The sequence below is a fragment of the Otolemur garnettii genome, unplaced genomic scaffold, assembly GCF_000181295.1.
Source record: "Otolemur garnettii isolate 467f Iridium unplaced genomic scaffold, OtoGar3 scaffold00002, whole genome shotgun sequence".
NCBI lineage: Eukaryota > Metazoa > Chordata > Mammalia > Primates > Galagidae > Otolemur > Otolemur garnettii.
The window spans coordinates 24,597,897-24,615,220 of NW_003852397.1; the positions used below are offsets into that span (position 1 = coordinate 24,597,897).

General features: G+C 40.2%; 1 protein-coding gene across 3 annotated transcripts in view; it reads left to right on the top strand.

Annotated features, from left to right (window-relative positions):
- The window catches only part of L3MBTL3 (L3MBTL3, histone methyl-lysine binding protein), an 87,487-nt gene extending 70,628 nt beyond the window's left edge, over positions 1 to 16,859 (top strand). For all 3 annotated transcript variants that reach the window (XM_003781663.3, XM_023513477.1, XM_003781662.3), the window contains 3 exons: positions 8,825 to 8,994; positions 9,219 to 9,281; positions 15,036 to 16,859. In XM_003781663.3, coding sequence (XP_003781711.1) covers positions 8,825 to 8,994; positions 9,219 to 9,281; positions 15,036 to 15,179 — 377 coding nt within the window. In that variant the 3' untranslated portion in view covers positions 15,180 to 16,859. The remainder of the gene's footprint in view (positions 1 to 8,824; positions 8,995 to 9,218; positions 9,282 to 15,035) is intronic.
- The last annotated feature ends 465 nt before the right edge of the window (positions 16,860 to 17,324 follow it).

The window sequence follows — 17,324 nt, forward strand, 5'->3', positions numbered from 1 at the left end:
AAGAAGATTAAATGCAGCAACATTGTATAACTTGCTAGATTAGTGCCTGGCACCCAGAAAGTGCTATGCAAATATCTGATTATTTAAGATGTTTCTAATCATTTAAAAAGCAAGAAAAAAATGTATAAATGTTTTGTTATCAGACTATGTTGAATTGTTAGAGACTTCAGCCTTTGTTTGTAACTGGTGGTTTATCAGAGAGGTTAGGAACACTGCCTCCAAGTCTCTGCTCCACCACTTTCTAGCTGTGTGGTTGGCTCTGGACAAATTAACCTGTTTGCTTCTTACTTTCCTCTTATGTGTGTAAAACTGATGTAGTAATAGTGCCCTATGGCTGGATTATTGGGAGGGTTAAATGCACCAGTGGCTGGGATTTTTACTATTAGAGTGATTTTCAAACTGCAAGGAGGTTTTGGCCTAGGTTCAGTTGCCCACCGCAGAGACCCACCTACTGAGACAACAAAAATTGCCAAGGAAAAAAGGAAGTTTTTAAATACTAAAAGATGTCTTTTTGGAAGAATGAGAGAAACTGGCTCTTACCCTTCTGTGTGACCAAAAGAGTATAAAGGGGCTATCTTTTTAAGGAGGGGGCTACATGTACTGGGGCCTGTCAGTGAGGGAAGGTCAGTCTTGGCCTTAGGAAGATTCCTTCAGAATCTTCACTCTTTTCTCAGCCAGAAATTCCATTATTTGGGGGAAGCAACCTAGAAAGGCCATCAAGCCCCACTGGCTTGAGAATCCAAAACAGAAGAAGGGGAGGATTATAAAAAACATACAGAGGTCATTAAGTTAGTTTTAGACTTGCTTATGGAAGCCATAGTAGTAGCAGCATTGTGAAGTAAGTATCTATTGTGTGGAGTTATCTTATTGAAAGTTCTGATGGATTTGTGAGGGACGTCCATGGAAAGAAGCTCAACTCTACATGTAAAGTAATTTCGAGAGGTTTATTATGAACTGAATTTGAACCTGGAGCCATGTCCAAGAAGCCTTGAGTAAGTGGAATAGCTGTGGTTGAGTTACAGTTTAAGAAGAAAGTTATTGGACTTGAAGTTGTAAATAATACATGGAAGGCTGGGAGGCACCTGTGGCTCAGTAAGTAGGGCGCTGGCCCCATACACTGAGGGTGGCGGGTTCAAACCCATTCCCAGATAAAACTGCAACAAAAAACAACCAGGCGCTATGGCGGGCACCTGTAGTCCCAGCTACTCTGGAGGCTGAGGCAAGACAGTAGCCTAAGCCCAAGAGCTGAAGGTTGCTGTGAGCTGTGACACCATTGCACTCTACTGAGGGTGACAAAGTGTGACTGTGTCTCAAAAAAATTAATAAATAAAAAATAATACATGGAAGGCATACGTGGATTTGATCTGAAAAAGTGAGACAACTCAAAAAGGGGTAGGGCTTATGGGTAGGTTTAAAAACTTTTTGATTTGTAATAGGTTAAAGAATTGAAGCTTTGTCTAAAGGCTTGGAATCCTTTAAATTAAAATAAAGAAGTCTATTATAGATAACCCACCAACCATACTTAGACTTAAGTGATTGGTTATATATATTGAGGACTTACAGGTATGTCTTGCATAGCCTTAGGCCTGTTAATGAGTTACAAAAGACATCTCTAAAGGCTGGGGGGAGCCATGGTGAGGCAGATATGACCTCTTCTCATGACCACAACTCAGTTCGAGGGTATCCTTTTACCTAAGAGGAGGCCCATTCTGTCATCCGCTGGGGGAAAGCCTTAAGAATTTATAAAGTTCACAGGAAGTAATCATTGGATGTCATTTTTAGTTTCTTAGTGATCTTTGTAACTTTTCATCTTATTTGCTGAGCAAGTTTTGATAATTCTTTATCTGAAAATTTGCCATGATCTAGAGAAGTTCAGATTTGTTAATATATCTATGCCTGGTACTCTCTCTGTCATTTTGGGGGTAATTTTATGTTCTTTCTAATTTTGTATACATATTATCCCTATTTCTCTTGATTTGAATTGCCCAAATTTGTTATTTTTTCCAAAGAAACACTGTTAGGTTTCTATATAATTTTTAATTTTGATGTTTCCAAGGTCATTTATTTTTATTTTTTTACCTATACAACCTAAAGTTTAATATGCATACTTTATTTACTGTTTGACTTTTTACTAGTGAAAGAGAACCTCATAAAATAAGTTCTTTGGAGAATTTTCATACATATGTTTATGAGATTGGCCTATAATTTTCCTCTTTATTCTCCAATCCAGTATTAGTCTCCTAAAATGAGCTGAACTTCTCTTTTTCACATTTCTGAAAAACTTTGACTAAGACTGCTTCATAACGTTTCTTTTATCTGTTTAGTAATGAAATAATACAATTCTTGGCTTTTATTTAAGATCTTTTTCTTTCATCTTTTTGAAATTTTTTTTCTAGAATCATTTTGTTTGGAAGAGATTTGGATTTCATCTTCTCAACTCAGCATTCAGTAGTTAACTAACTGTCTTCACCTAAACCCTTGGGATCTTCAGTCCCAAACCAGATCTTATGGTATCTGTGGACTTTTGTTCCTAGGTGACGTTAGGAACATCTCAGATCCTAGTCAGTGGGTGTCCTCCTGCCTCTCACATGATGTAGTGTCTTTAATTGGGCTCTCTGGAAACAAACGCTGAGGCTGGGCATGGTGGCTCACACCTGTAATTCTGGCACTCTGAGAGGCTGAGGAGGGTGGATTGCCTAATCTCATAGGTTCGAGACCAGCCTGAGCAAGAGTGAGACCCTATCTCTAAAAATATCTGGGCATTGTGGCGGGTGCCTGTAGTCCCAGCTACTTGGGAGGCTGACGCAGGAGAATCATTTGAGCCCAAGAGCTTGAGGTTGCTGTAAGCTATGATATCAGAGAACTCTACCGGAGGGCAACAAAGTAAGACTCACTCTCAAAAACAAAAACAAAAATAAAAAGAAAGAAACAGACGCAGAAAGTGTTGTGTACAGGTTTGCTGGTAAGAATTCTTGGGAACAACGCCAGTGTGAAAATGAGAGATGAGGATTGAGTAGGAGTTGAGCTGTAACATCGTCACAGCAGAGACTTCGCTCATCTCAGGAGTTGCTCTGAGGGCCCAGATCGAGGCAAGGGAACCAGGCCTTTCTGACTCTGAATTGATCGATCTCAAATGTCGGCTTGGATGGGGACATTGGTCAAGGAAGCTCTCTTTGGCTTAGGACAGTTGCTGGGGACAGAGAGCAGCTCTGAGCATTCCATAGGTAGGAGAATGAATGCCCTCGTTCCAAAAAGCAGTCATGCTGGCCTACCACCTGGTTGTTTGGTCTTTGGTTTTTCTTGAAGAAAAAATCAAACAAAACAGAAAAGAAACAAACCAAAGTTTCCTTTCACCTATGTGGGATTAGGCCAGGTTGATTCAGTCTAGTCTTTTGGTTTTAAAAGATGAAGCTGGCTTTTTAAATTCAATCTTCTTTTGTCATTTTTGCCTAACAAGTTAAAGTGTCTTTGAGTTTTTAGACCCATGTTTCTTTAGAAAGTGTCTGTCAGAAAGAGTTTTGATATTACCTCTGCTTCGTTTGTTCTTTTTGTGACTGGTAGTATCTATTAATCTTAGGTTACATCCAAGGGATGATATTAAAAATATTTAATGGCTGTCCAAAATATTCAAAATATTAACAGCATTGCATAGGACAGATGAAACAGAAGACTTAGTGCTGGAGCGGGGTCCTGGGGGCTCCTTGCTGTGCTGGGAGTCACCCTTATATGCTGGGTCCGAAGGAAGGTCCCAAGATCCCAGCCATATGGTGGGAAGGAGACTGTCACCAGCCAGTATGGAAGTGTATTAATATCCTAACAACTGACGCATTCCTTGATGTCTACACGTGTTTCTCCAGGGCAGTAGCTCCCTCCTTCTTCAGCGGCGAGGTCTCCTATTCTAGGCCGATAACGTGGGTTCCTACAGCAGCATCTGTATTTGCCTGTGATTCCCTACATGGTCGCCCTCTCTTTTCATCTCCTGTTTTTGTTTTGCAGAAACTATTTACTTTGTGCATTACTAAAACCAGGAACAACTTCTGCCAGTAAATCAACTCTGTTCTCCTGGTATTTTGTAGAGCTTTTTAAACAAGGCCCCATGCTGATTATTTTCTGTTATATCATTTTTGAGACCAGAGAAGTTTCCTCAGGACTCTTAAGAATGCTTAGTGTTTAACGCTCCCATTTGAGTCCGGGCTCGATTCTTCTTTTAGATGGGGGCTTCATTCTCAGCCCCCTTGCTGGGCCAATAGGGGCTCACCAGTGCTTGTTCACAGTTCCACTCCCCCCATGGCAGCAGCGGCCCTTCCAAATCTAGCCTGTTTTGGGTAGGGGAGAAGCCCCCCTGTCTTTCTTTACAATGTCAGTGGGTTTTCAGACTCAATAGGTCCATGAGGACTGTTTTATCTTGAAGCAAATTGATTTAAAAAAAAAAAAAAACCAGACAAACTTTATTTGTCCTTAGGAAAGTACCCTAAGTTAATGCAGTTCAGATTAGTACACTATATGTGATTATGAGCCCTTTGGGATGATGGCAGCCATGCTGCAGAATTTGGTACTTAGAGACTTTTACTGAACATAATCTGTTCCTTTCTTCATCTTCATTTTCCTCCTCCTCTTCTCCACTTTTCCCTCCTTCTGGAGGATGGTGAGAGGCAGAAATTCCCTGGGAACAAAGGTTATTTTATCCTGAAGATAAAGTCTCCCAGGTAATCTCTCAGAAGAGTGGATGAGAACTCTGTCAGAGTGGTGATAACTTTTCTGGATTAAATTTTTCCTGGTTATTTGGTGAGATTCTTAGGGAGGACGTGTCCTAAGACAGTTAAGAAGTTGCCCACAACGTCTTCCTTGGAATGTTTTGTGGCTTCGGTAGCATGTCAGTGTGTGATGAGAGGGAAGCAGCTCGTCTCACCAGAGGACGCCCTCTGACCTGTCCAGAGAGCATTCTGCTGCCTTGCAGAACGCTGGGGGGCACCTCCTAATGGGGATTAGGGCATGAATGTTTGCATTTTGGATATAAAAGGAGATCCAGACAGTCCAGTCCCAACACTGTGGAGCTTCTCAGGGCTGGGGGTCAGGGATCCTTGATGATGCTGCATTCTAAGACTAGAAGCTACTTTTCAGGTGACCCCGTCTGACTTCTAGGTAGATTTGGTTCTTCAGATTTGGTGCAAAAAGTCTTCTTTCCTCAAATTAGACCTCACATTTGACCCCACAGTCTGACTACTAGGCATCTACCCAGAAGAAAAAAAAAACAACATTTTATCATAAGGGCGTATGTACTGGATCAGTGGTTCTCAACCTGTGGGTTTTGACCCACAGGAAGTGTATTAAAGGGCCGCGGCATTAGGAAGGTTGAGAACCACTGCACTAGGTTGTTTATTGCAGCTCAATTTACGATTGCCAAGATGTGGAAACAACCTAAATGCCACCAACCCAGGATGGATTAACAAACTGATATATGTATACCATGGAATACAGATGAAGACGGTAACGTCACATCTTTTGTATTAACTTGGGTGGAGTTGAAACACATTCTTCTTAGTAAAGTATCACAAGAATGGAAAACCAAATATCCAACCAAATATCCAACATACTTATACAAATATAAAGCCAGTAGATGATCTAATTCATGGCCACATAGGAGAAAAACTCAATTCAAGTTGAGGGGAGGGGGCATTGGGGTGCTCCCACTTAATGGATACAATGTAGGGGTGTAGGACACACCTCTTGGGTGAGAGACACAGCTACAAGAGGGATTCTACCTAACAAATTTAAAGAATCTAGTCCTTATGTCCTTATGCTTCCCATACATGACCAGGGAGTCTTTAGTGTGTGTCTCTGACATACATGTGCATATCCGTCACTAAGCGTTTTTTTAAAGAAAAATAGTGGTGACTTGTTGAATATTAGTCTGAGTAGATTGATTTGCTCATAAATAATGCTTATTATTTTTTACATTATAGTACATTTTACTGTACTATCAGGTTTCTCTTAATTCTTTCTCATCCTGCCACTTTTGAAGATGATGCCTTCAGTTTTACAAATAAAATTTATCAATTGCTGGGCTAAGAATGAGGACGGAGGCACACTTTCCTACTACATAGAGTGAACAGTGACAAGTGTTAGAAGAACGTAAATGGTTACAGAATATAAGGCTTTGGAAAAGACTTACTTATGCAGCAAGAAATCAGGAATCAAATTATTAAGTAAGCCCCACTGTTTTACTCGAGTGTGGAATTGAAAATCTATTTATTATAAGCCTATCTTATAAGTAATATGTACAGATATTATATTTCACATAATAGCTAAGCTGCAAATATCAGGCATTAAAGGAATGTTTTTAAAATATCCCATATTTTGCTAAAAAATGTACCTTTAAACTTTATAAAGAAAAAATTAAAACAAACTGGTTTGGGTTTATATATTTTATTCATAATAGATATACAGTAAAATAGGATGGGGACCTATAATCTTGAGATTGCTTGAATGAAATGTAGAAGGAAGGATAATGATAGCTTTTAAAAATATATTCAAAGATTTGACATGTTTCATGTGGGGCAGACATTAGAAATTTCTATATGAGCTCAACAGGGTAGAACCAGAAACCAATAAGATAGATTTTTGACTCAGCATAGTGAATCTGTAACATTCAGAGCAATTCAAACTTTAGATTAGGCTAACTTAAGTAAAGTTATTAGAGAACTACAACTGTAACTGCATCAGATGTGTTGTGGGAAAAAAATTACCGGTGGAGAGCTTAATCTAAAAGTTTAAATTTTTGTTTGTTTGTTTTTTTTTATAAGCTGGCTGGACAATTAGAAATCCATATGGGAAAAAAACAAAATATTGACCCTCCCCTAATATATACACAAAAAATAAATTTCAGATGGATTGTAAATCTGATGTGGAAGGTAGAGCATAAAATGTTCAGGAGAAAATGAAGGTGACTCTTCATGATCAGAGGGTAAGCAAGGATTTCTTCAGCGGACATATAAGGTATTTACCACCAAAGAAAAAAGTTAACAAAGCACACATTAGTACAATGACTTCTGTTTTTCAAAAGACCCTAGTAAGAGAGTAAAAATGAAGATAACAGTAGGAGGAGATATTTATATATTCAACAAAGGACTTTACCCAGAATACACACACTCACACACATATGTATTATAGATACCATTTATAAATCAGTAAGGAAAAGGTAAGACAACCCAATAGAAAAATGGGCATAAGACACAAAGACACTGTATATAGAAAATAAGCATGATGACATTCCCAACTTTATTCATCATCAGATCAATAACCACAATGTGATACCAGTGTACACCCACCACAATGGTAATGAAAAGATTGTACCATGTATGGATGTGGATATGCAGCAAATTAGCACTCTCATATGCATGGGGTATTGTACCACTGCTTTGAGAAAACTGGCAGGATTTGCCAGAGCTTAATGTACACAAAGCTCTGACCCAGAAGTTTCACTCCTTGGTATATTTGCAGTGGAAATGTATACATAGGTTTAAAAAAAGAAATGTGTGAGGATATTTGTAATACTACTGCTTATAGTAGCCCAGAATTTTAAAAACTCAAAGGCCCATCATCTCCAAATTCAAATTCCAGAATATTCATGACCGTGAAATAAAATACAACCAACAGAAAGTGAACTTCAGCTACTGCACAGCAGTGTGGATAGATCTCAGAAACCTGTATTTGAGAGCAAGAAGGTGAACACCACAATTTGCAGTGTAAATGCAATTCAGAAACAGGGTAAAAGCATCTACGGTGTTAGTAGTCAGGGGCCAGGTCCCCCTGGATGGGTTGGGTGTGCTGGAGAGGGTGTGCCGGCCACATTCAGAGTATTGGTTACCTGGATGTGTTCACTTTGTGAAAAGTCAGTGATTCAGTGACCTTTACACATAGAATTTGTGCACCTTTCTATAAATGTATTCTTCAAGGAAAAAAAAAACTTAAAAATATTCTTAGAGATACGAAAGGAGGGTTTGTGAAGGAATTGATCTGTCACTGTAGCTGAGCTGCAGTGTGGGTCAGTGTGGGAGAGTTGCCCTTCTGTGAGGTGCTCTGACTAAGTGGTTTCCAGAAAAGGCTTCTGTTCTGAAGGATCAGAAGGAGATGATTATTGACAGTCCCAGGGACAAAAATCATTTACTAAAAAATGGCCACTTTCGGAAAGCAGCAGTTACTAAGGTTTCGATTCAGAAGCTCTAACCCGTGAACAGAATAGTCAGTAGTTTTCATTTCAGTCTGCACAGTGACAAAAGGCTTTGCCTTTCTGCTGTTTTGTGATTTTTATTGCAGTAGTTTCATATCCCTTAAAAGACTGAGTTGGCTATTTAAAAAGCCAGTCTGATCAGTAAATAAAAGTTAATACAAACCCCACCTGAGACAAAAGGCAAGCACAAGCACAGTAACTACTCAGTAAACGTGTACAACTTGGCTGTTACCTTTACAACACTCAAAGGAGAGAGGGGAACAGCTACGATCTCCTAAGATGAGAGTTATTTTCCTTGTCACCAAAACCTTGAAGCACATTTCTTACCTGAAGTGTGAAGGAGGCAACATTGACCAGCTTAGGACAGCAAGTCTTACTGGTGCTGTAGCAAACAGGGGAGTTGAATTTATAGCTTGTTTTTCACAGCAACCTTCCATGAAGACAAAGGCGGAGGTAATTATTCAAGGAGTGTAATGCTGGGAGGAATCAGTGCTTAACTAACCGACCTGTCTCGTTCCCCAAGGGAGATGCGCTGTCTGGGGGGCTGGCTTGCTGCTCTGCAGAGAGTGATTCCCATTTGTTTCAATTGACCAGGTGTCCGGGAAGAACCAGCCATGCAGCAGGCCCAGCGCAGGTCAGCCGTCTTTCTGTCCTTCAAGTCGCCGATCCCATGCCTGCCGCTGCGCTGGGAGCAGCAAAGCAAGCTTCTTCCAACGGTTGCTGGAATCCCTGCCAGTAAAGTTTCCAAGTGGAGCACCGATGAGGTACACTTCCTACTCTTTGTCTTCGGGCCCCAGACATGGTTGGCTGAAGGAGAGGCGGGCACGTGGAGCCTATGGAGGATTTCGTCTTTTTTTTCTTTCTGGGAGTGAAGCAGTCATTCTGAGAAAAACACCTAAAAACAAAGAGGTTAAATGTTTTGGACCTGTAGCATTTAGATTCCGAGCTTTTTTGTTTAACTGGAAATTTGTGCTATTATCTTTGGCAGGTGTCAGAATTCATACAGAGCTTACCTGGGTGTGAAGAACACGGAAAAGTATTTAAAGATGAAGTAAGTGTTCCACCAAACTGCAGCCTTACTTAATGGGAACATAGTGCCGAAGCGGAGTGAATGGTGATGTGTGGAACTGTCAGGAGTCAGGAAGAGATAAGAGTGTGTTAAAAACTGATCAGTTGATGCGTCGTCGGCTAACAGGCAGCATTAATCAGTTGTATCAAAAGACCTTTGTATGAGATGACATGCAAAGAATGTTTGTAAATTCTACTTTCCGATGCCCCATAGTCTAGTCTAGTGTCTAGCAGTGACACTGGACTCCTTATTAAAAGAAGCTCAACGAAACTAAATAGCATGCATTTATATAATTTATATCATAGAAAGAAACCAAAGAAATAAGCAGCATTTTGATAATAAAATGAGATTAGTTCCCATTATTTTATTTTCACATGTCATTCTAACACCAAGGTTAACTCCATTTGCTGCTTGTAATAAATAATATTACCATTATTGCTAAAAAAAAAAAAACCTTTAAATCTTACACATTTCTCAGTAATGTTTATAATAACATATTTATCATAGCCTGCTTTAGGAGGACATTGTATTAGTTGTTTTCAACAACATTGCCAAAATTTCAATAGAAGGCACGGTTAATAATATCATATATGATTCTAGTGAATAAAAAGGAATCTGGTTTCGAACTACACTAAAGATAATATTGTTGGAGAGCAGGAGACCCTTTTCTCTAGAAACCTTTAAAAACACGCCACTTGCCTGTCATCTCTTCCAAGCAGATCAGTAGTTATCAGTCTGATTGTGACTCTGTGATGTTGCCAGAAGGCGGGAAGTAGGCAGAACATAGTCTCAGGCTTTCTCCAGCATCTGCCGTCTACAATTACTCACATGCACACCTTGCTGGCCTGTGTCTAAACGTGACCTGTTAGGAACAGCATTCTCCCAATTTCACTGCAGATGTGTGCAGAGAACTAAGAATCCAGGCACCAGTCATCAGTGTGTTATACTATCAAATATAGCTTACGCCTCAGACGAATGCCTGTGAAAATGTACAAGGATCTGGCTTTCATCGTCCTTTTGCTGACTTATGTGATTGCAGAAATGTTTTATCTTCTTTCTAGTTGATTTTCATTTAGCAGTTATTCAGATTTCAAGTTTCTTTCCTTCATTCCTCAATTATCTTCATAGACCACTCTCAATTAACGTTCTATTCCTGAACAGACTTAGATCCACATGGGGAAGTGTTCCTCTTTCTCAGAGAGAGTTGTTTCGTCCATTACCTTTGAAAATGATAAAGCAGTTATTTTTTGAGATGGTGTCTCACTTTGTTGCCCTCGGTAGAGTGCCATGGCATCATAGCTCACAGCAACCTCCAATTCTTGGGTTCAAGTGATCCTCTACTCTTAGCCTCCCGAGTAGCTGGCACCTGCCACAACCCCAGGCTATTTTTAGAAATGGGATCTCACTCTTAGCTCAGACTGGTTTCAAACTCCTGTTCTCAGGCAAAGCCCCAGCCTTGGCCTCCCAGAGTCCTAGGAATATAGGCATGAGCCATCATACATGGTGGATAAAGCATTTTTTAAAATAAACACATACCCCACCCATTTATAAATTCCTCTGTTGATTCTGTTGATATTTAGATAATCCTTATAGGTTTGCTCTATTACACATTGCTGACCGGTCATGAGTTACCCACTAACATGGATGGTTTCTTTGTAAAGTTGCGAGTGTTTACATGTGTTACCATGGCAGCTGTTCCCTGATTAGTTCCTCCCAGTTGTCCCAAATTCATCCTATTTTATTCTTTCTCCCCTCCTCATCTCTCAGCTGCTTATAGAATAGAATCACTTTGTGCCTCTAACATCTTAACACATTGTTAACTGGCAGTTTTATGCAATAACTTTCCATGTTACTGGGTCACTCGTTACTGGTTAGCAATGTGTCAAGAAAGATAGAAGTTCAAATTCAAAATAATTCAGTATTTCTTTGAATAATTTTTTTTCATGGCATATGATCTTTGGAGATGTTTCTCAGGTACTAAAGACTCCTCTTTGGAAAAGTGGAACAGTTAACGTTCTGTCTCATACTTATTATTCATCTTGTAAATGTTTGTTAAATACCATGTGTATGTTAGTCTGTGTAATGCTCTGGTGAGAGGATGATTCAAAAATAATTAAACAAGGGTGGGTGCGGTGGCTCACACCCGTAATCCTATCACTCTGGCAGGCCGAGGTGGGTGGATCGCCTGAGCTCACAGATTCAAGAACAACCTGAGCTAGAAGGAGACCCCAAATCTAAAAATAGTCAGGCGGGGCTGGGCATGGTGGCTCACGCCTATAATCCCAGCACTTGGGAGGCCAAGGAGGTGGCTTGCCTGAGCTCACAAGTTTGAGACCAGCCTGAGCCAGAGTGAGACTCTGTATCTAAAAATAGCCAGGTGTTGTGGCAGGTGCCTGTAGTCTCAGCTACTCTGGAGGCTGAGGCGGGAAAATTGCTTGAGCCCAAGAGGCTGAGGTTGGTGTGAGCTATGACACTCTACCAAGGGCGACTAAAGAGACTCTGCCCCCCACTGAAATGAATAAATAATAATAATAATAAAATTGTCATTGCATTCAAGTGTGTCATACGGTCTGTGGATATTGGTTTTCGGTCCTAGAAGTAAACCATAACACAGCTAATGAAGTCATGTAAATTATCTCTAAAAGGCAGTATAACAAGTACTGAGATAGGCCGTTGGGGAAGTCTTTGCCTTCTCTCTTAGATACTTCACATCTAATCTGATGAACACTATTGGGTGTGTTATAAAAGACGCCAACTCTCTGCCCCACCACTGCCAGCGCAGTCTCAACCACCACACTGCCCAGCGGGATTAATGTGGTAACCTCCTCACAGGGTTCCCTGCTTCTGTTTTTGCTCCTCTCCAATCTCTTCCCAGCACAGCCAGGGTGATCCTGCTGAAACAGAAGTCAAATCATGTCACTCCTCTGTTCACATCCTCCCAGTAGCTTCACATCTCAGTCAGAGCAAAATCTGACATCCTCAGAGTGACACCACGTGGCCTCTCTCTCTCCTGCCTCCTTGTTTGCACTGCCCCTCACAGTTCTGCACACTGGCCTCCTTGCTGTCCTCAGATGGTCCTGGTGTGTTCCCGCTTCTCCCTCCGCCTGGTGTGCTCCTCCCCTGGAGGCTCACAGGGTGCAGTCTCTGCCCAGATGCAGCCTCTCCATCAGTCCCGCTCTGGCTGCCCTCTCCCAGCCAGCTGTTTTTCATAACACTAATCACCTTCTGATTTACTAATTAATAGGCTTGTATATTATGCTTATTGCTTATAATCTCCCCCTACTAAAATGTAAACTTCACAAAGAATTTTTGCTTGCTTGCTTCCTTGTTTTTGTTTTATTCTTTGTGTGCCCAAGCCCAAGAAAAGTGTTTGAATATACTAGATGTTTAGTACGTTTTTCTGAGTGAATACTTTTACGCCATGTCACTGTGGTTTAGAGATAAAGTACTGGGACAGAAGACTAGTGCTCAGTGGAGAGGCCAGTGACGTGGAAGCAACAGCTCCTAAAATCCAAACTCTTTGACCTCATTTTAGGCCTTTAACAAGACATCTAATCGCTAGAGTTATACTGCTACATATGCATTTCAGAGGCAAACAAACAAAAATCAGCCTAGCAGTACATTGCAGTGGTCACTGTTGTTCTTAGAAGGTTCTTTTTAAAATGTACTTCCTTCCACTCAAGGCTTGTTCTTATGGCCACACATCAGAGCAACCTGTACGTAACATACCAAGTCTGGCATTAGCCATAAGATTTTGCTTTCTAGTATAACCTCCTGATAAGTAATAATCTACCAAAAATTGCCCTTCTCCCTCCACTCTTAATTTCAAATCCCAGCCTCTCAGTTCTCTGAACATTCCTTTTTATCAGTCATCTGTCATGCTGAACTCTCACGTGGTCTCAGAAGGAAAGTCAGTTGCTGCTATAAGCCTTCAGTAGGGCTCAAGGTTATAATAAACCAGTCAGTCTTGGTCGTGAGCTCCTTGGAAATGGGTGTGTTAGCTGACGCCTTCATCAATGACTTAGAAGGCTTCTGTCGAGCTGTGCGTTCCACTGAGGCCTGCCTGGGTTGAGGGCAGTGTTAGTAGACCTGCCCTTCTTCCTGACCTTTATCAAACTGCTTTCATAGCTCAAGCAAATGAGACCAGAGCAAATGTTTCCAAGGAGCAGTAGAATATTTTTCATATCTGCCATTTAGCTGTGTTATTGTTAGAGATTAACACCGGAATGTCTTTTCTTCTAATTTACAACAGCAGCAGGACATTTTCTTTTTTTTTACCAAAGTTAGCAGCCGTTTTCCCACATGATTGGTACCCCACGCTGTGTAAGACGACTCTGGTTTTTACTGATTAAGTATACAGTCATTTTAGATTTACAGACTTTTCATTTTTGGAGGAGAGAAGAAAATCCTAACAAATAGCTACTTAATCATACCAGCCTTCATGGAGAAAACTTTTTGTAGAATTAGAGTCCGGTTAGTTTACTGGGGCGACCATGACAAATACCACAAATTGGTGGCTTAAGGCCGGAATTGATCGTCTCACAGTTGTAGAGCAGAATGGAAGTCGAGGTGTTCTCGGAGTTGCTGTCTTCCAAGGGCTGTGAGGAAAGAATCCTCCCAGGTCCTCCTTTGACTTAGAGGTGGTGTTCCCTTTGCATATTCACAATGTCACCCCTCCGTGTGTATCTGGCTCTACGTCCAAACTTTCTCTTTTTACAAGGACGCCAGTCAGTCCCACTGGGTTAGGTGCTCACCCTACACCTCTGTGACCGCATCTTAACTAGCTACATCTGCATCAGCCAGTTTCCCAGTAGGAACTTTGGGGGTGGAGATCAGAGTTCCACCCCTAACAGAGGATTCTGCTATCAAGGTTTCTGATGTACTATGAGGCAGAGAACAAAGCGTGTTTAGGAAAACCGACAAAAGCAGTGAATTAGTTTAAGGTGGTGGAGCTCCCTGTGAGCGGAAAGTTGTGCAAAAGACTGTGCTCCTTCGGTCTGCCCATCAGCCCAGACAGCACCTTCACGGTGTTCTGTCTCTGAACCTCAACAGTATGTTTTATCTTTGAAATTCTAGACAACAGTAGCCTGTAAGCTCAAGAAACATAGGCTGTTTGTCTTCAAGGAGGCTGAGAGAGAGGAAGGGTCTTTCTCATGGTTACCCCAGTGCTAGAGCAGGCTGGAGTCTGCACCTTTTAACGGCAGTCACACTTTCTTCCGGCTACTACTGATTAAATGCCTTTCTTTTGTATGTAAAGACTCACTGTGGACACAGTGGATGTGTTATCTTTCTGATTTTTTTTCTTCATGGAGGAAGGCTAATTAAAAAAAAAAAAACCAGCATGTACCTGATGTATTTGCGTGAGTTATTTTATATCCACAAATATTCATGTACATGCTATCGTTTCTAACTTAAAAACCTACCCTGGTATGAACTGGATTGAGGGTACTCAGACTTGTCCTTATTCTTCCTGACTTCTCCTGGTTTGGAGTAACCACAGTATGGTACGAGCATTCTGTTTTCCTGTGGGCTGATTCTTCACCTGAGTGCATTTACTGTGTTGCAGTCCATGTGGGTGTGGTGGTGTATGTGTAGAAAAGAGTGGCCCACGTCGGGAAAGGGTGCACACATAAACTCCTACGTGTGCCTTTTTAGAAGAAAGCTGGTAACATCTTTGAATATTTCCTACAATGCTGTATCTGATTAATCCATATTTTTTTATTCCCCCCACCTCAGCAAATTGACGGAGAAGCATTTCTACTTATGACCCAAACGGACATTGTTAAAATCATGAGTATTAAGCTGGGCCCTGCTCTCAAAATTTTCAATTCTATCCTGATGTTTAAAGCTGCAGAGAAGAATTCTCACAATGAACTTTGAAGATAGTGAATTCTGAATTCTATCAACTTTCGGCTTTAAAGCTCATGTTTTATTCAAAGCACAAGGATGGTTGTAACTCCTACATGAGAATTCTCCAAAACTCAAAAAAAGAGCAACACTATCGAATTATTTATATTCCTCGAAAGACAATGTATATGAATTCTTCTGAAAGTGCTTGAGCTTTTAACCAGGTACTGTCTAACAACAGGCATCTTTTGGTTCTGTTCACTGAGCTAAATTTATCTTTGTAAATCTTTTTGAGGCTGGGGGGTGGGGGGCCGAAGGGACTTCATTATTTATGGATGGGGGGGAGAGTAAGAACTTTTGGCATTTTGTAAACATTGTTGAATTCTCTTTCATGTACACTGTTTCTTTTTCAATACTTTCGGAGACCTTTTTATATAATCAATTTCAAATTAAACCAAATTAGTCAAAACCTGGCTAAGTTTAGCCAGTGGGACTGTTATCTGTATTAATTTTGTGCCATATTTTGAATTGCAACATTATGCTAAGTATAACTTTGCAAGTCATGATATTGCCTAACTGCTCATCCTAATTTGTTGAGGCTGAATAGTTGTAAAAATGACTTTTCTTTCAATCAGTGTTTTTTACTTTTGCACGCATTATGAAATGTTAAATTACTTTTCACCAGCATCTTTACTATAATTACCAAAAACATGTATATAAAAGAATGGAATCGAAAAATGAAATATATAAACATAAATAAATTAGGTAGTGTATTTGAGTGGCATCAGCCTCCCTCATCATGGTGCCCGTGTGTTTACAAGAATCAGACAGCATCAGAGGAATATGCAGTTACACTGGGGGAATGTACCAGAGGACCTTGAACTATTAATACGGGAGGACTTTGAGCTTTTCTCTACTTGTTGAAGCAACTAGGGTGCTTTACAGACACCAAAGGCTCATTCTGTTGATAGAAACACTAATCTGTAAAGAGCTCGGATTCAGGTCTTAACAGCGTCCTCCAAACCCAAAGGTTTCCACTCAGCTTGACTGAAGAGCGAACCTCTAGATATTCCTGAGAAGACAAGGTGTGAAGAAACACCACCAGTTGACAAAAAATCCTAAATGCTCACAGATCAGTAAGGAGATTTCCCAAAGCAGTTAGTGATTCAAGAACCTCCCCTTTGGAAGGGTTCCTTTTTCTGTAGAATACTTTGCCTCGATATATAAACATACAGATGCACTTTAAATGAAAACCTTGATTATAACTGATAGCTGGTAGTGTTTCTTTTGTAAGAATGCATTTCTAAGGCAAAAGGTAAATTATTTTGTCAGTCTTTTGATGTACTTTCCATTTCCAGGAATGGATATTTATTCCAGGACTATTTTAAAAGTAGAAAGTAAAAGTTTGTAGCATGCTGTCTGAATTCTGGGGAGAGTTTCACCCCCTTCCTTCGTTGCTTTCATTCTGTCTGATGTCCGACTTCCTTTGATGTCCCCTGTTGGAAATCTAATAGCAGTCTTTTGCATTTGTCATAATTCAAGGTAAAACAGGGTCTGAGACATCACAGGGTCCCGTTCGTTTCTTTGCATGAATCTACTTAAATAAGTTTTTTACTGTTTTTTTTTTCCCTTTTTTATGTTTTGTTCAGAATTTGTACATTCAAGTTGCACTTGTTATATCTGATATGAATGAAATAAAATCTTAATTGCAGATGCTTTTCTACATATGGATGATTTTTAAGAAAGCTTGTCAAATGGAGGGGGGTGGTGAAAACGGGACCCACATCAAACGCATGGGCGTTATGTACCCGGGTGATGAATCTGGAGCGTTCAGAACCGTTTGTCAAACTATATCCCAAGACGATGTGATGAGTGAGAAAAAGATTTAAAAACCATGTTGTTAGGTCATGTAGCATTCATTCCCACTGGAAATTTTTCCTATCTTTTTTAAAGCCTTTTTAAAGTAAAAAGGCTTTTAAATTTTATTAAAAGCATCCGCTCGTTCAATAATTTACATGACCTCTTAAACATTTTAAAAATTTGAGGAAGTAACCCAGGAAATGCTCACTCCATTGTGATATAGGTATTAACACATTTAAATCTCTTTTCAGTTCTCAAAAAGATCTTTCAAAACTAATAAGTAACATTGATATTTGAATTTTTTTTTTTTTTTTTTTT